General features: G+C 26.5%; 2 protein-coding genes across 2 annotated transcripts; both read left to right on the top strand.

Annotated features, from left to right (window-relative positions):
- Positions 1-1,913: 1,913 nt before the first annotated feature.
- On the top strand, positions 1,914-9,684 carry LOC112603565 (leukocyte elastase inhibitor-like). The gene is made up of 7 exons (XM_025352196.1): positions 1,914-2,110; positions 2,281-2,463; positions 3,339-3,546; positions 3,647-3,855; positions 4,153-4,344; positions 9,156-9,300; positions 9,400-9,684. The coding sequence occupies exons 1-7, from the start codon at positions 2,045-2,047 to the stop codon at positions 9,543-9,545; spliced, it is 1,149 nt and encodes a 382-aa protein (XP_025207981.1). The 5' UTR covers positions 1,914-2,044; the 3' UTR covers positions 9,546-9,684.
- Positions 5,108-7,137, top strand: LOC112603549. Its single transcript, XM_025352171.1, has 2 exons — positions 5,108-7,015; positions 7,105-7,137. Exon 1 carries the CDS (start codon positions 5,518-5,520, stop codon positions 7,012-7,014), a length of 1,497 nt encoding a protein of 498 aa, XP_025207956.1. The 5' UTR covers positions 5,108-5,517; the 3' UTR covers position 7,015; positions 7,105-7,137.
- Positions 9,685-20,405: the final 10,721 nt, after the last annotated feature.

Below are 20,405 nucleotides of genomic sequence, written 5' to 3'. Positions count from 1 at the left end.
AGGTGTTTAAAAATGTATTTTTATCTCCATTTTTTAGTTAAAAAAACATATTATGCCAAAAATGAATATTGTAATATACGTTACATACAATTAGCTATAAAAGATGCAAAAGCTATCACAATTAGGTATAATATAAAGCATTTTATATACAGTAAAAATTGTTTATAATAAAATTTAACGGACTAGTAAAATTTGATTAAAATAATTGATAGTTATTATATTCAAAATGTTATTAAATCGAAATTTTTAATATCATCCTAGATGATAGATGTTTTCTAATTGCCATGGAAAATTCTATTCATGTATAACCGAAAATATGCTACGATAACATCACAAAGAGAAATATTTTGACAACACTGGATGACTTTATTGTTGAATTTGCTGGCACAACTTCACAATTGTATTCTTTAAAGTTTCATTAGTTTCTACATAATATAGAAGTCGTTTGTTTACCATCTTCCACCAGGTTTAGTGTATAAGGTATTCTAACTAGTCAGTATAATTTAAAAAATATGTCTTGACTATCAATCATAATATTTCCAATCTAGACTAGAATCAAGGTACACTGCTAGGTATTTAGCTAAATGTTTTTTTTTGGCATTATTGTATTATTCAAAACAACTTTTTCGGTAAAATATTTTTCTGAGACAACCAAGATAATTGTTACAAATTAGTACATACAATATAAAAGTTTTCTAGGACCATTAATTTAAGGTTATTACTTATTACTATTCGGTTTGTCAGTAAGACCGGCGTAGTAGGTACCTATGTATGTTTATTATTTATGCATATACAGTAGAAAAATACATACAATAAATATCATTAAAAACCAGTGACGATGACAAAATATTATGACGGTGTCTAAAAAGTGTCGAGTATAAATCTTTCTAAAAGCTTTGTGAGTAATAAATATTAATAGTAACATTATAATATAAACAGGTTAATAAAGATGTATGTTATTATTATTATGTCCAAGTAACAATGTCTCATATAGTCATGTGTGGGTGCCGTTGTGTGAAATTAAGTTTAATCTACGGGACTGAGTATAGGATAACGACACCGATATTTTCTGAGGGGGATTAAAACTCCCATTGTGTCGGATGTTTCCACCAAAAATTTCAGTTATACGGTCGCGTTTGCACGATTTTTCATAAAAACGGCACAAGATTTGTTCCGTTTTTTCCGCCGTTTACTGTGTACAAGCGTTAAAGAAAATTCATGCTGCAAAGATTTAATTCGGAATATGTACGTCGATGGACTTGGCCACGAACCCATTGTACTTAAACATTTTCCTCAGAGACATTTCAATAGTCTCAAAAATATTTGATTACTTGTAGATGAAGTCGAGCGTCGTTACTGTTTTTTTTTGAAAAACTGCAGAAGACTTGACCGAAAATGGAAGTTTTGTTTATAATGCGAACTAATCTGAATCATAATCGAATGAGAATTCTAATCATAACTTAAAAGAAATTAAAAAATTACCTACAGCAGAGATCATGACGACACAAAGGACTATACATAATTAAAGTGACTTTATAAATACTATGCAAAAAAAAGTATTTTAATTTTGTATCATTTTTACACGTTATAAAATATTTTCCAACGTTAATAATATATACCTGAATATTATGACCTAGAATAATCCACCAAGTCACGGTCATTGAACTGTTATTACAGTTATTGAAAAAAAAAACAATATTTTAATCGCTTTAACATAATAATTAAAACGATATGACTATTAATATTATGTTTTATGTGCGCAAAATCGATTGGAATGAGCTAACAACTGTTATTCGCCTATCTACGTCGATCTTTGGCCCGAAGATCATTTTTGTACATGCAATGTCGACGTCGCTCGTTATCGGTTATAGTCGTGTACGATCGATAACCGCTTATTAATAAATTGTGGTTTTAACAGTAGGTTTGAGTTCAAAAACGTTCTGCAAACGTAGTTCGCATGTTGGACCGGATAGTTTTATAACTATTTTTGTAATATATAGTTGTTTGTGGATCGAGTTGTTGGACCGACGTCTCGAGACACACCATGGAGAACACAGCAAACATCCACTACACATCCCTAACGTCAAACTATTCGTTCACATTGTTCAAGGTAATAAAATATACCGAGTTGTTAAACACTACCAATGAATGATACATCTTCAATGGTTTCTGCTAAGATTTTAAAAACGATCTAGAGATGATAAATTCTATTATACACTATACGTTTTACTGTATTGGTATTTAGTAACGACTTCAACGGTTTAATTTTTTTTTTTTTAGGAACTCAGTAGTTCCGTTGAAGGCAACGTTTTCGCGTCTACATACAGTATACAGTTTCTGTTGCTGCTTTTGGCCTTTGGATCAAAGTCTAAGACTAACGATCAGCTCAAAAGTGTTTTACACCTTTCCAAAGACAAACCACCAAATTATGAAAATATCAAAGCGATCATCACAAAGCTCGAAGTATATACCAAAAATGTCTTTAATCTAGGAGTTCTAACGTGTTTTTAATATTTTTCAATAATTTTAAGTTATACATATTTTTTGAAAAATAATTGAACAAATAATTGTTATTTTTAAATATAGTTAGGTTGGAGAAACTGAAAAGTATTTCTAAAATAATTTGTTGGATTTTATTAATAATTATTTTTATCAGTGATACAAAATTAGCTCGAGTTGTAATTTAAAAATAATACATTATATTATTATTATTATAATTATTTCATTCAAAATTCTCGATTAAAGAAACATTAAGAAAACATGTTATTAATAAATCGTTTGCTGATTAGCTTAATTAGTATATCTGTTTTCAAGAAATTAAATCAATACGTTTTGAAAACATATTATATAATTATAATTAGCAAATAATGAGTCATTCATTTTTAATGAACAGCATATCTCATATAGGTAAAATATAAGTATTTATCTGTAAATAATATAGGTACTTTTAAATAGTTTATTTAAATTATAAATTACTTGGTAATATTTCAAAATAATGAAATAATGCGATGCTCAATATTTGAATAAAAAATGTTAATAGTTAATACTTATAATGTTTTAAAAAAAAGGTTAAAAAAAAATTAATTTAGAAGAGTATTTGTTGACTAAACAAAAGTCTGCACATATTTTATTGTGCATTGAATCATGAACAATTTTATATATTTTTAACTGTAGAGCAATTTAATATTTTTTAATCAAGTATGTCAGTTATTGATTTTTTTATGTTTTTCTGTTTTTTTCATATTTATATTTTCAGAAAACTAATATTAAATATTTATGCCTTTACAGACAAATTATTAATGATTAGGACATTTTATAGTTGCATTAATTGTTCTTAGATCCCTGGTTATTTGACCGTTGCTAATGGAATTTTCTCGGATAAAGCTTTCAGTTTAAGTACAGATTACACGAAAAATACAGAAAAATATTTAAATTCTGAAGTGAAAAGTGTCGATTTTTCTGGTAACCCTACATCCGGGGAATTAGAAATAAATAAATGGGTTTATAACAGAACCAATGGAAAAATTTCCGGAATTTTCAAACCAGGTAATTAAATTATAGTAAAAATCAAATTTGCCTGTTGTTTTTTCAACGGTATTACTAGAAAATAATGCTTCGACGTAACAAAATTATAATATATCTTTAGGTGACATTAACAAGGACACAGTGTTGGTTTTAGCGTCGGCCGTACATTTTCAGAACATTTGGAAACAACAATTCACAGAAACGAAAAAAGCGAGCTTTTGTCTTACAGCTAAAAACCACATCAATATTACAATGATGCATCAAACCGGTCAATTTAAGTATTACAAGGATAATCATTACAAGTTCTCCGCCGTCGAAATACCGTATAAAGTACGGTATAGGTCTTATCCAGACCTTTATATTTAAAATATTTGTGCATTCATTTTATCGCAGCTTCTATATTATCAATTTTGGACTTTTTTATTTAGGATTAAGAATGGGGGTTAATAGATTATTTAATATTTCCTGGATATTATTTTAATCTATAAAATAAAAACATATATTTGTATTTAATATTTATACATCAGGGAACTTCAGTTAGTGTCCTTTATTTATTTTGCCATGCACACTCCTATAACCAAATAACATCCTGAATTTGTATTTTATATTAATCGATTCGTGCAATAGGTGGGTGGTTACGAGATGCTGATCATATTGCCTGATAAAATGGACGCAGTTAAAGATTTAGAAAACGTATTCCTCAAGAGTTCTAAAAATTATGCGTACTTGCTGAACAACATGACCATCCACAATGTCGAGTTAGATATACCAAAGTTTAAGTTTGAATCTGATTTGAATCTCGAGAATACTATGGAAAAAGTAAGTGTTTAGAACATTTTTATATGAATACATTTTCTTTTCACGTGTTTTATTGATAAAAAAAATAAATATATTTCGTTGTACAAAAACACCATGAAGGTTGTCGAGTTACGGGGTTTATTTTTATTTGTTACACGCATCAAGGCAATGTTTTTTTGTTCTCCAGTTAACAAACAGGAAAATCAAATAATTTTAAAGTGTTGTTTATTTTGATAGAACCAAGTCAGAAAGTAATGTTGTTTTTTTATTGATATATACAGAGCTTTATGACCATATAATTATATTTGTTGAATCTACTTAACAATTTTGATTTTTAATGCAGTTTTAATCTTTATGATTAAAATTCACATCATACGTATTAGATGAATTGTAATTTATTATATTTTTCTATGTCAATGTAATGGGACATAACTATATCAGAGAATATTGAAAGTTTTTGAAAACAAGTATACACAAGACATTACTATGTTATCATGTCGTTTATGGCGTTATGGCTAAGTAATTAGGTATTATACGTATAAAACATATAACTTATTAGTCATTATCAGGGCTCGGAAGTTCTAGCAAATGCATATTTTTATTGGTTCGTCCTAGAACATCCAAAGTAAGATACAAATATATTTCACACTTCTCTGATGTCATACACGAAATTTTATTTTGCTATTTTTTGCATATTTACGGGTTTTACTGCTATTTTGCTAATTTTAGGTTTTTAGTGCTATTTTTGGGTATATTTTCACATAAATACATATTATAGGAGATATTTTGCTAATTAGGAGTTATAAATGCTGTTAAATGGGCATATTTAAGGAAATAAACACATATTGTTGAAAAACTAAATTACCTACCAAACAGCCGCCTACGAATATGTGAACGAAAACAAATTGTTTTATTTTAAGATGGTACGCATCCGGAATAAACGGCCTTAGACCGTTGTTATCGTCGATTAAATCGGACAATTCCTTTAATTTCCAATAATTTAGTTATTTTTAAAATTGTATCAAAATATGAACTGCAGTTATCGAATTCGTCGTATTTACGTAAGACACGGCGTTATCGCCGTACGTAAAGACCTATGATTTTATTTTGGTTTTCTGCGTTCTGCACTTCTGCCGTCATTTGCGTGTTGCGTGTGCGTTTGATCGTGAACTATCGTATTTATCGTGTTTAAAAATGCCCAAAGTTAAACAAAATTTGTCATATCGGCTCCAAACCTATGTTAATTTATATGGTCCTAATATTTTTTCAATTGATAAAAGTGTATTATTTTGTAAAATTTGTGAAATCAAAGTTAATTCTGACAAAAAGTTTAACGTATCACAACATATAAAAAGTGACAAACATATCAAAGGCCTTGCCCGATATGAATATCAAATAAATCGGAAACAACAACAGTTATTGACAGCGACAAGTAATATAAGTAAAAAATCGTCATTTAACAAAGATTTGTGTGAGGCTTTTATTTCTGCTAACATTCCTTTGAACAAGTTAGAAAACCCAAAATTCAAAACATTTTTGGAAGTATATACAAAAAATGATATTCCGAGTGAATCCACGTTGCGAAAAGGATATGTGGATGATATTTACAATGAGACCATGGATAAAATTAGGAAAATAATTTCTGACAAAAAAATTTGGGTCAGTATCGATGAGACCACTGATGTACAGGGTCGTTACATTGCAAATGTAATAGTAGGCACTCTTGAGGAAAATAATGCAGGCAATATTTTTTTACTTAATTCGGAGGAACTAGAAAAAGCTAACCACTCCACAATCAGCAAACTTTTTGATAGATCAATGAGCATATTATGGCCGACTGGTATCCAACATGACAATGTACTTTTATTTTTATCCGATGCTGCACCTTACATGGTTAAATCAGGAGAAGCACTAAAAAGCCTTTACTCAAAAATGATTCATGTAACATGTGTTGTGCATGGACTGCACAGAGTCGCAGAAGAAGTTAGAAGTCAATTTCACGTAGTAGATAAAGTTATTTCAAGTGTAAAAAAAATCTTTAGAAAAGCCCCAAGTCGTTTACTTGTATTTAAATCGGAAGCGCCAAACTTACCCTTACCTCCGGAGCCAATTATCACACGTTGGGGAAGTTGGATTAACGCAGCAATTTATTATTGCGAGAATTTCGAGATAATCCACCGTGTTATTTTTATGCTAGACAGAAACGATGCAGTTAGTATTAAAGATGCTCAAGATAACATCATAAAACCTGGATTGAAAAACAACTTAACGTATATTAAGTCGAACTTTGCCAAATTAATTTTGGCTATTGAACAATTACAACAGCAACATATACCTTTATCGGATTCACTAAAAATAGTTCAAGATATTCAAAAATCATTTGAAACATTAAGTGGTTCAAGTGGAAAATCTGTTCAAAATAAATTTAATCAGGTACAGGAAAAAAATCGTGGTCTCTCGGCGTTGGTAAAAATATCACAAGTTCTAACGGGTGAAGAGACATTCCGAAATTTAGATGGTCTTCCTGAAGACTTAAATTGTAACGACTTAACATTTTTTAAGTACGCACCCCTGACGTCTGTTGATGTAGAGCGGTCATTCTCGGCATACAAAACTCTACTATCAAATAATCGTAGATCATTCAAATTTGAAAATATAAGAAAACATCTTATTATTCAGTGCAATTTTTAAGGTAAATAAAATTAATACACTATATTATTCATTTATTAATAATATATTATTCATTTATTAATAAATTGTTTTATATGTTTATGTTAACAGAAAATGTTCCAGAGCCGGAAAAGTGCCTACTTCTCAAATATTTACTATATCATATTTTATAAAAAAAACTTGTATAATTTAAAAAAATTTTAAATAAAAAATTTTATTTTGCATATTTTCCAATTTTTAGTGCTATTTATAGCGCTTATATTAATGTTTTTATGTGCATATTTAAGCGCTAAAAATCATTTTTTTTAGTGCTATAACTTCCGAGCCCTGGTCATTATTATAAAAACTTTTTTGCTTTAACCAATATATATTTAAATAGATAACTCGATAAGCACAATTATAATATAATTTATAATGCATATAACATGTGGATGTTTGTGTAAATATTTTTCATCATTATTTTAATATTTGATGCTTAATTGTTTTTAACTTTTGAGATATGTTAATAAATCTTATATAGATAACTACTTTTATTAATATTTTAATAAAAATCATTATTTTCTTTTCGTAGTATTATTCATTGATTTGATTATTTCATTGAGTTAAAACTTTGTTTACATAATCTACTCGTATTACCGTTAAAATGCTTTAAGCTCAATATCATAGTTATATCAATATGTGATAAGTAAGCTTGAATGTATTCGATTAGGTAGTACTTATTATATTATTTTTTAATCGTGTAGTAATATAAAACTTAAACATTGATCGAAGACAATGGAAAATATACAAAAGGTTAGATCGGTAAGGTCAGGAAATTGAGATTGTGTTTTATAAGAATTAATAAAAATAAATTCATAATACTAAATTATGCATGCCTAATAAAAGTTTATGAAATTAATTTAAAAATCTGTTCTGTTCAAACAAGTAAAATTTTAAACTTTGTCTATTCACGGATATTGTCTATTTTAAAAAATATTATACTATTTATTTATAAAAAAATATGTGTATTTAAAAATTTTTTAATCTACGAGTACATATGCATTTATATTAAAATTATGGAAATAATATAGTTGTATTACATCTTTAAATTTGTTATAAAAATATATATTACTATACTTTTAATATTATTTAATTATAGTTTTGGATAACAAGTAAAAATTTAGAGATGGTATTTTTTTTTTTTTTTTGATTATACTATGTAGGTTTTCATTTTTATAATTACAATCTCCTTTAAAAGTATTGTATGTCATATACCTTCGAATTAATAACCTATTGTAGTTTTAGTTAGTATATATTTTTGTATTTTGTAGTTAACTATTGGCTATTTATATTATTACTTGTATCACTAACTACTTTTCTTGAAATGATTTGAGTGAAAAATAGTTTCAAATATTTTTTTCTCAACTAAAATAATGTATATATTTATGTTATATCGAAGTCATAAAGTTTTATTAGGTATTTGAAAAAAATACAGTATATTGTATAATGTTTTGATTGTTAATGAGCTCCTTATTTAAAATCTATTTTAATGTAGGTACTCGATAAACTAAAATACAAATATTATTTTGAGTTTATTTTTGTAATTTAATTTCGATTTAAGATTGCATATTATCCGTTTTTTTTTTTTTTTTTTCATATCGAAAACATGAAACATTTAGTTAATGTTCAAGGAGAAAAAACGAAAAAATTCTTATTTTAATTTAACATTTTTTGTTTTCTGAAAATAATAAAAATATCATAACATAATATTTTAAAACATTACTTAAAATATATTTTGTATGTTTAATTTAAATTTTTAATTTGATTCAATTATACTTATTCAATGAATAACAGTATATTTATTTCATAAATACATTTTAGATTTGTTACGTTAAATTATAATTAAATGAACAATTAAAATGTAAGTTGATGTAAGAATTCTCAAAAATATAATTTTTTTATTGAGGACATAAAGGACAAACAATTCAGCTTTGCCGAGAGTAAATAATAATATTTGTTTCAAAACCCACACTGTATTAACTGTATTATATTATTTAAGAGTTCTATAGTGATGCTTAATTATAAACCATCAAAAAATTAAACTATGCCCTTATTAATTATTACTATGTTGTTATTACGTCACAAAAATCGCATTAATCTTTAATATATTTTGTTTTCCACAGTTGGGTTGCACCGATATGTTTTCGTCACGTGCCGATTTTTCCGAGCTCAGCAAATCAGCTCCTGGCAAACTGAGGGTCAGCAGTATGAAACACAAGGCTTTCATAGATGTTAACGAATACGGCACCGAAGCTGCTGCTGTTACTGGTAAGGATAATCGGACGCTGTTCGATATCTTTCGACTTGAATTTTTGTAGTTCTTTTTTTTATGAAATTCAAATAACTTACTTATACAATTTTATTTAGGTACCAATGTCGTGAATTACAATCTGGAATATGTTTTGAGTAATATCAAGAACGTTAAGTTCCATGCGTGTCATCCTTTCTTGTTCATCATCAAGAAAGAAAAAGACATCATTTTCATGGGTAGACTGTCCAACCCGAACGCGTAAAGCGCAATATTGATATCACAATGCAATATGTATAATAATGAGAGACTTGGATACCTAAAGATAAGATTTTTATGATTAATTTTATATTGAAAATTATTATAATGATCGTAATTTTTTTTTAAATAATCATAACACAAAATAAAAAAATGTATGATAACATATTCTGTGTACAAACATTTTAAAAGTATATTAATAGGTACAATGTATACATTTTTTTTTTGTGATCCTATCGTTGTCAAATAAAGTTATACATTACGTAGTCGTCAGTGCTTCGGAGAAGTCGAATTACTAGCTGAAGTGATGGCGTGGTGTGTAGCGATACTTTATCGTACATTGTACATTGTGCATCATTAGAATCAAAAACGATTTTAGGCAGAATGCGATTTCGAAAATGGTTTTGTTTGTCGAAAAATATATCATCTCGTTCATTAAAGTTTGATTGTTTTTCAAAAATTATTGCTTATAACACAAAAAAAAAATAAATAAAAATAATCCTGTACATAATATTTTATCTAGATATAATCGAATGGATTCAATGGTTAGGTTGTAAAATATGTAGTTTTTAATATATTATAACGAAAAATAATAAATACTTATAGACATTTATTCTATGTCCAACCATTTTTAGTTTAATGGTTTTAATGGAAATATTATTATCTCAAAAAATCAAACTCAAAAAAATAAGTGGATAAGCACAATAATCAATTTGAAATGTATTGACTGCGTGGAAAAGATTTACAAGCAGACCAGAATTGTAGTTAATGCTTAAAAATAAAACAAATAAATAAAAAACAAAAACAGAACCGTAAAACTCATAGCTTCTATAGTCAGTACATTGCAGTGCTTAGAATACTAAAGTAACGATATCGTGTTCAGTGAATTATATTATGGAAGTAATTTTAGACTTCATAATAAAACGTTTTATTACGATTGCGCGTCGATTGATTTTTTTTTCTGTAAAAACAAATTATTATCGATGCGAATAAAAATTATCTCCGTCGATGCATAAAAATCGAATTTTCAGTGATACAAATAACGAAAAAATCATTTCACGCGTCCGTTGAAGTGAGCGTTTTAGTGTTTGTATACGTAATGCGAATAAAATACATGTCGAATAATCGTTCTGTCATGTACGTGAGTACAAGATTTTCGGTATTCTTAACTTTTACAATTATTAATGTTTTAGTCTTATTCCACTGTCAATGGTATGAATATTTGAGTAGTAAAAAACGCGAAGAGTTTCCGAAAACTATAAAGTCATTTTGCAGAATTCCTCAATACACGGTTGCTGTATAAATGTAGGTATATATTATAATATATGAATCGTTTTCCAAATTAAATATCTGTTAATTAAAAATAACAAATGATTATAATAATAATTTAATATGCAATCATCTAGGTACTCTGTATACAGGCGCACATTATGTGCAAAAATAGGGAAAATAACTAACCCATATAATATTTATAATAATATTATGCATATTTTTTTTTTTATTCAAAATATTTTGTCTAATCAATAAAACTGATCATTAAAGATTATTGAAAACATGTTGAAAGTTATAAAAATGATTTATTTAATATCAAGTTTTCAAGTTTTCGTTTTGAAAAAAAATGTTGTGTAAATAATTTACTTTTTAAAGCGCTTGTAATATTTAAAAATAATCATAATGTAAACCACGGCTTACAAGTGATTTGTTAAACCAGTTGTTCGGAAAAATCGATTGTACTATCATAGTATCATGTATGATAGCATAATCATCAAACTCCTCTACTCTATGTCTCTGTTTACTTCTAATGGTTGGCATGAAATATGATTATAATAACATATAATTTTACTTATCAATGAGGAAAAGTCAGGCACAAATCTTTTCGTTTCATACTCATAATCGGTCCGAGAAGTAATCGGTATAATAATATCATCATTATAATTTGTGAATTATGTTTTTCCGAAGCATTAGATCAAGCGCACTAACGGAGATGAGATTTTCGTGGTTTCGATTAATATAATATTATTGTATTATAAAATGTGTTGCATAAGTTAAAAAGTAGCATAGGTCGTAGCGTGTTCGTCAGAGGTAGTCCTGTGTTTATTTTTATGAGTGTGGAGGCGGTTCGAAATGATTTCGTATGCGACACCAACCTATTGTGATTACGTATTATAATTTATTTCCAGAAGGTATTTATAATGATGATATTATAAGACATCATTTGTATACGACGATTATGCTAATCAAATTAAGACCGTACCTGTTATAATATTACTTAATAACCTGACATTTGTGGTCAATCAGCTGTCGTGCATCGTTACAATTTAATGATGCATAATTTTTTTTCTTAATAAAATCACCTACGTTATATTCTTAAGATGAAAATAAAATATTAATAGGTACTTTTTCTAGAATAATTCATCAGAAAAGCCATAGAGTATATTTCAATATATTATGCCGAAAGTATGGATTGTGGTTTTTTAAAAATTATTTTACATCAGATTTTTGTTAAAAATGTATACATATTTATAAATTGTACTCGTACTTAGTAGATTGTTATGAATAATACGAATTCAAATATTACAATTTTATTTATAAAAAAAAAATCAACGTAAAAATCGTATTATTATGTTTTGTTATTTTTATGACCGATATAAGCACCCTTACAAAAAAAAAAATCATTCGTATATAAGTTTTTATACGTGAAATAGTGTATATACGCTATGTGTGTATAATAAAATTTTTGGAATTTTAAGTATAGTTTACGACTATATTTTAAAATTCTTTAAAATTTTTGCTCTCCTTAAGAAGTATCTTATTTTAATATAGGCTTCTGTTTTTCAAGTGAGAATCCTCTTTAAAAAAAAAAAATGTATTTTTTCCTCTTTCTAATTATTCTTGTGATGTTAGCTGAGCTAACGATCGACGATTACTGTATATTTATCAAAATTAATTACCTGTGCGACCTCATTCTGTATAATTTGTATCATTGATAATAAAAATAAGTCTAAATTATATAGTAAAAGGTTATAATTATGTTTGTTAGGGCCGAAGGGGGGTTTGTTTTAAATGACTAATGACCCGTATTTCGGTAAAGTATTTAATTTATTTGCGTAAAACATAAATTCTTAAAAATTGTATAAATATTGAAAAATATAATAATTTATAAATATAAAGAGTGATATAATATGTGAACATTTTATTAGCTATGACATTACTAAAAGGTCAACACACAATTTAGGTCTGTCGCGATACTGACCCGACCGTGAAGATAAAGATAATAATAAAATAATAATGAAATAACGTTTAATTGCCGTAATATAGGTCTATCGAATATTTGACATTAAACGTTATTTCGGTTTCAACAATGTTAGAACGGTGAATATTATTATTTTGTTATATACATTTTAAGTATAAAAAGTAAATTTAATTTAATTTAATCTCAGTATAGAAAGTTATAAGTATAGGAGTATTTCGATTGTGTAGGACTTACGTACGAAGGATGTTTTAAAGTAAATAATACATTATGCAGAAAAATTTAAAGTTGCTACAAATAATATGTTTTTTTTGTCTTGAATAAAACAACAAAAACTGATGACACAGTAATTTTTGTCGTGAGTAACTTTTGGAATAAGGTGTACGATAAGATAATCTGAGTAAAATTAGTTAATAGCTATGTGCAAATAAACTATTGTTTAATTTAAATAATGCTTACATATTATACCACACTATATAATTATTTCGAACCACCCAGTAAAAAACAGCCTGCGTATTCATGAAAATGAATGCTTAAACCTAATATATCATGTACACGTCGAAGAACATTAAAAATAGTAAAATCTTGAAAATAATTGGGCATTGAAATGTGCCATAACCTTAAATATTATGATGACATACCTAGCTAAGACAATAACACAACTAAGAAAAATAATTTATGTTTTCAAAAACTTAACTTGCACTGTATACGAGTTAGAAATAAAATAAACTAGAATCGTATATCAAGCACTAGCAGAATCAATTATCAACTATGGTATTACTTTTTGGATAAAATGTAATTAATTTAGTAATTAACTCGAATCGTCACGTTTTTTTTTTCATAGATGAATAGTGTACGTGTAAATATAGTGTGATAAGACATCAATTGTGAACGAAGTTGTGTCTTTGAACGGTGGTCAAAAGAGATTCAATTTAAGTTTAGTGGTGATTATTATTAGTTAGGATCTAAAGTTGTGCGTAGTCTTATTAGAAGATACTGATTTACTCGCATTACTTTTGCCGCAAAATTAGGCACCGACAATGGTGTAATGACATAGTTTATTAATTGCACCGTATAGAAAGGTTGTGTTTTCACTTAGGGCGTTGGGAGAAATAAATTGACACAATTTTCTAACCGCATTGAATTATGTATTTATTTATAACAAAAATTCGCATGCAACATTAAATTTAATAATCTATCAATTTTTCAGACATTACGCATAATTTTAAACTTTCATATTATAATAAAAATTACAATTAGTTTTTAAGCAATTATTATAATAATACATACCTAAATAAGGATGTACTAACCTTGCACGATTTTAAATGTCCTTGAAGAAGAGACAATTTTGTTTAGAATAATAATACATAAAATATATTTATGGGCATAAATAATTTTATTGTTACAAATTTTAAGAGAAAAACTATTAAAATTGATTTGATTTCTATAATTATATCTTATTATGAATGTTAAATAAAAAATTAAACTAATTTAAAATACATTTTTTTTTTTTAAGTTATTACCTTTTTAAATTAAATTATCATTTTTGAGTCGATATATTTGATTAAAAATTAGTCTTAAAAAGAGTTGCAGTAGTTTAATTTTAAATAGTAATAAATTTACATAGTTTAAAAATAATAAAATTCTCATAATATTGAATTTTATCCATTTATATATTGTAAATTAATTATAATATGTCACTATATTATAATATAATTATTTAATAATTAGTTCATAAATATGTTTGAATAATTAAAGAGGAATACTTATAGACTATGGAATTTATTAGTCAGTTACTGATGTACTATGAGGTAAAATGATATTATTGAGTTAGAAGCAACAAATGCGTAAAATAATTTGGTCATTATACCAAACGAATGTCAGGAAGGGACACTGAGTTTTTTATTTGAGATGTGGTGGTTTGACTGCATGATATTATGGCACATAGGGGTTGTTTTATACGTTGGGCAATGGACATCTTTTGTAATTTGATGTGTGATATCCTTCATGTAGGGTGTACTTGGCTGGACGGCTTTTACCTTTGTTAGAAGCATCTGAAAAGTGATATTCCCCGCTCTTGACGCAGCGGGAAACAAGATTATCTACAGTTTCCATAAATCTGGTTGTTATAACATTGTGGCTTATCACTCTCAGTCTTATAACGTATTTCTATTTTGACTATGGTGTTTAGTAGAAAAGATAGAATCTCTCGTTTATTATTATTATGGTTTTGAGATAGGCGAAAAACTGAGAAAGTAAAAGTCTATTTTGTTTTATCATTCGCAACACCAATTATTAAGTCATTCTATTTTACATGGCAATACTATACTTGATGGAATTCTATAAGTTGTTGAAAATGGAAAATTAGTTTTCAAGTTCCAATTATAAGGATAATTCGTGAACAACTCGAGTATGACTGATCAAGTATGCGTGCATCGAATAACGGCTGATAAACAATATCGACTGAGCGTGATATGGACCATGTAGTGTGCTGTGATTGACTTCGTATTAAATTAAATGTATTATTGTTTAATGATTTATAAACGAAAGTATTTTTTTAGCATATTTTCAATGAAATTGATTTTTCAATTTTTTTCTCAAGTATAATTAGGTATATTAATATTATATTCTTTAATCGTTTTTCAAATTTCTTTGATACCATTTTGATTTTTAATAATAATTTTATTTGCGAATAAAATATTTAGGTAGGTGTGTGATGAAAATTTTTTCATATTTTAACGAAAAATTTGTAATTTAACAATGCTTTGTAATTTTATGTTCATCAACGATTATCATATTTATGTGATTGACTTACGAGAGTGGTACTTATAAATTCGTTTTTCATTAAAAATATTTAATTTTTAGATGTCAAGTTTTAATTTCTGATTCAATTTATTTTAACACAATTTACTCAAAATTACATTATAGACATTACATAGCAAAATTACCTAAACATTCAAAATATTATTAATTGTCCTTAAAAAATAAAAATAAAAATGGAAATATCCTTGTTAAAGATAATATAAAAATATGTAAAAGTAACTAAGTTTGTACAAAATATATAACCATGTTTCATTCATGAATATGTAATTATAAATGCAAGCTTAAACTTTTAGTTAATACATATTGAAAATATTCTTGTTAAACTTATTTGACTTGGAAACCTAAAAAAAGTATATACACCTACTTAATACTTAATTTAATATACGAAAATATAATTTTATGGTGAACTTTGTATAAAAACTTAATAATAATAATAAATATAATTATGTATAACTAAACATAATATATAAAGTATTCTTAAGCTTAAAAGCTTTAATAGAAAATGAAATATATTAGGTACGCATTTTTCATTTAGATATAAATTGAAGATTTAAATAAAATAATAATAAATTAAAGTACAATATAAGTCAAATAATTTATGATAAAAAAAGTTTTGCAATTTTTTTGTATATGTTCTATCTCTACAAATATATAATATTATGTTAGACATGTACGAAAACTAATAAGAACATAACATAATATGATAATAGAAATCTCTGTTGACGTGAATTATTGGAGCGAGGTTGTGGAGTATAGACATTTAATGAAAGTAGTAGATGTACTGCTTTTATCGTTAAGTAAAAAGTAAAAACATTATCTGATTTATTATTATGTTTTTACTAATATTCATCTTACATAACAGAAATATTTTTGATTACAATTTTAAAGCATGTTGTCGATGATAAAAATCAATTTTTAAGCCTCGATCACAATAGATTAGCCAGCGTAGGACAAAATAGTGTAGTGAAGTACAAACACATATATACAAATAAAAATTAAGCAAGTTAGTTGTGTTGGTATCGAAAAAAAAATATGATTTTATAAAAAATATTATTGAATTGTTAATAATTATTCACCTTACCACCTTACGAGTAAACGACTGCCTATTCAGCAGTTCTGTACGCTCAAAAATAGGTCAAGTTAGACTGACAAAGGTTATTTCTATTCCAAAATTTATAAAACATTGAGACCTAATATTCCTGTAGTAGTTATAATTGTTAGTTTATATTAACTGTACCTGAAAGATTTATGAACGAAAATGAAAATAATTATATTGTATTATTCATTAATATCAAGTAAAAAATTAATTTATATTTATAATTAAGTTCTAAATGATTATTACATAATATAGTTATTATATATTAAGAAAACAAACTAACTACTCATTAAAATATGTCAAAATGGCACAATAGTAGGTCGAAATAACCTACTAAAGTGTTTAAAAAAAATCTTTTCCTAATCCATATATTTTCTTCATGAAAAATATACATTTAAATAATATTTTCCCCCATTAAATGCAGTTTATGATGATTTTGTTTCTAAAATAAAATATTTTAAGTTTATTATATATATATTCTATAACTTCTAATTTATATATATTTAAGTATAATTCATTTTATATATAATATTTATAACTATAATGAACAATTTTATTATATCATTAGCTGTCGTATTTCCACGAGTGTTATTACTTATTTGTCACGTTTTTGCTAGTTTAGATCATAACATTACTATAAATAAAATTAAAAATCAGCTTATTTCACGCTTTACTTGTTTCGTTCTCTAATCCTATCCAAATTATCAACCATCTTCAAACTCTTAATCTGCAAATCCATGATAAGGTGAAAATGCAGGTGATATCTTTAAATCTTTAACGCTTCCAAGTTTTAGTCCATTAGTCTTTATACAATTGTCTCCATTCTATGATATAAGTTCAACAAATAATAATCTCTACAAAAACCTTAAAATACAAATACTTAAACAGACAGTAAAAAGTTACTACCGCTCACTTCAACAAAATATTCAAAACCATTTTAACCACTAATTAAACTTCATTCCTCTCTCATTATCTCTCAAAATTCTAATAGACTGCTAAAAAAAATGTTGACCTAGAGATTTATTTGAGTCTTGCCCAATAAACTTATCGGATGATACTACTATGTGTGCTTATCCAATAATTCACTATGTTAATGTTATTTATTTATTTATTTTTTGTCACCAAAATTATTTACTGTACATTAAGTAAAGTTATATATTATACTGTAATTCTTTTTTACATAAAAAAAAAAAAAAACATCATTCTACATATGAATCTAATTAAAGATAATATGAATCGAATTATCACATAATAACGACGAGAGAATGACAGTAGTGAAAAAAATAAATTAATATGTACATTGAAGTCTCTATGTTTATGTCATAAGTATGGAACAAAAATATAACACGTTTAAGTACAGGTTTATAATTTTTTATTACTTAATACCAGTGCATTAAGCTGTAAATACGATGATTGTTCATGTATAATAAAATGACATCTTACCCACTTGGTAACGTCGGGCTTTATGGTATAAGTCCAGAGACAACAATGGGATGTTTAATATATATGTATATAACATATATTTATATATACTAATATACTATATATATATTATATTAAATACTTATTGATAATTTTCTCCAAGGTGATATGAAATTCCATTGTGTAACGTGCATTTGAACTGAGAATTTCAGTTATTCGGCTGTGAAGCCGTTTTCTGTCTTCTATGGTTCACTTATCAAAGTAACAACAATTTGTCGGCTTCGGTGTAGCCGAAATATTATGACAGGGCTTATTCGTCGCCGCAACGTCTCTTCGATTCACTGTATATTATTATTACAACGGAGTTTGCATACACTTTGCAATGGTGTACAATAAATATCATACACCGTTTATATCCCGAATATCTTGATTTCAAAATAGGATCGCTAAGTAAATATTAGCACATAAACAATAAAACAATTATATTCAAATATTACTATATTAAGTATTATAATTTCAAACAGAAGTGTTGTCGCTGGCGTTTATTGAAATATATTTAAGGTGATTGTTTTAAAAGTAAATACTATAAATTATAATTCATTGAAGAATTAATTTTTGGTTATTTTAATATGGTATACGGGATTTTATCATCGTCTTAATTTTTCCCCAAGTATCGATGAAACTTTTATAAATTATTGATATTCAAAAGTAAACCTATATCCGTATAATTGTTATCACTTGTACGGCCTGGGAACGAACAATAATACGCATCGAGCCCGATCACAGAAATATTTTGTATCGCATCATTATTCGCACTACTCATTACTCGACCATTGTATTTCGTTAGCATATATGTGTTGTAGCACTACTCAAAAGAAGTGGAGAAGTTTGCAAAGTAAGATCAGCAAGTGTTTGTATGCGGTGAAGTGTATATATGTGAATATTATATACATGTATATATTTGAAACTATAAAATAATGGTAATTCGTTGTTATATTATTGATAAAAAGTAATAAAATATGTATAATTTACAGCGACAAGAATAGGTGAACAATATAAATCAAATATGACTGTCTCATTGGTCTAAAAAATAATGCATCAAAAAATAAATAAATACAATTTCTTGGTGAAGCTCAGACTTGTACAATCACCAATTGCAGCGATTAGCGTACATGAGTATTTTTTACTATAATAGTAAAAAGCTTACGTGGCGATTAATTTAGAACATTTAGTATACACGTTAATTATGATAATTAAGTTGGTGATTTGCACTCACGGTATTTAGTACAGTTTTTTATATATAATGTATGATGAAATAGAAGGATACGTAATAGCTGTTGTCTATTAGAGTAAATATAACAATCGTAGTTATAAAAAATATAATATTTTGAAAAAGTTGACTATTGTATAGAATATTAACAACCGCGATGATTAGCGCATACACATATAATATATTAACAAATATATAGATTCATCTATATAAATGTCATAAATAATGGATATTTGGTTATGAGTGCATAGTTAAATTATATAATTATAATAATAAAAAAGTAGTGATTTAAACCTATGAAATAATAAAAATTAAATAAAAAACAATGAAATACAACTAAAAAAAAATAATTCACAGATTTTCACTAAAAGCGCACTAAAGATATACACATTTGCAAGTTCAATAATCAAAACAACACTAATTAATACGATACGATATAAGAAAATAATTATGATAATATTTATACAGATTGAGCAAAACTTATACACATATAATTTTGCACGTTCCAAGCAGTCGACGGTGAACACAAATAAATTGTTAAAATTGACGGATCCAACGATGCGTCTAATTTTATTGTCAATTAATTATTTCTGTTATCGGGCAGCAATATAACCTAAAGCCAGATATTTGATTTATTGTTTTTAAATGTTGTTAGTTCTTAACGATCAACGTTTTATAAAAAAAGGATCTTACATTGTGTTAGGTATAATGGTATGTAAAATATACGCTGAATTTCATATGTATGAATTAAATTGTAATTTTACAAATTAACATCATATTATATAATGTAACATTGTTAGGAATTATACACATTTTTTTTAAAATTATATTCGAATAGTAAAGTTGTCACTTTGTATATTATGGACGCATTACGAGTTATTTATGACCGCAAAGATAATACATTTTACATGTTGTGTTACGTAATCGATGAATTAAAGAAAACCGCATGCCAATATCAAATGATCACACAGCTCCCGAGAAGCCCTAGAAGAAAAATGTAAAGATA

Source organism: Melanaphis sacchari, unplaced genomic scaffold (assembly GCF_002803265.2).
Source record: "Melanaphis sacchari strain LSU unplaced genomic scaffold, SCAv2.0 Contig0_pilon_pilon, whole genome shotgun sequence".
NCBI classification, from domain to species: Eukaryota; Metazoa; Arthropoda; class Insecta; order Hemiptera; family Aphididae; genus Melanaphis; species Melanaphis sacchari.
The sequence above is the reverse complement of the archived record's forward strand: the minus strand, read 5'-3'. Positions and strand labels throughout refer to the sequence as shown.

What these genes read in the sequence shown, in the direction of transcription:
- LOC112603565 (XM_025352196.1), top strand. Translation starts at nt 2,045, where the DNA reads ATGGAGAACACAGCAAACATCCACTACACATCCCTAACGTCAAACTAT. An exon ending in CGATCATCACAAAGCTCGAA is followed by an intron (nt 2,464 to 3,338) that starts GTATATACCAAA and finishes AATTGTTCTTAG; the next exon opens with ATCCCTGGTTATTTGACCGT. An exon ending in CCGTCGAAATACCGTATAAA is followed by an intron (nt 3,856 to 4,152) that starts GTACGGTATAGG and finishes TTCGTGCAATAG; the next exon opens with GTGGGTGGTTACGAGATGCT.
- LOC112603549 (XM_025352171.1), top strand. Translation starts at nt 5,518, where the DNA reads ATGCCCAAAGTTAAACAAAATTTGTCATATCGGCTCCAAACCTATGTT.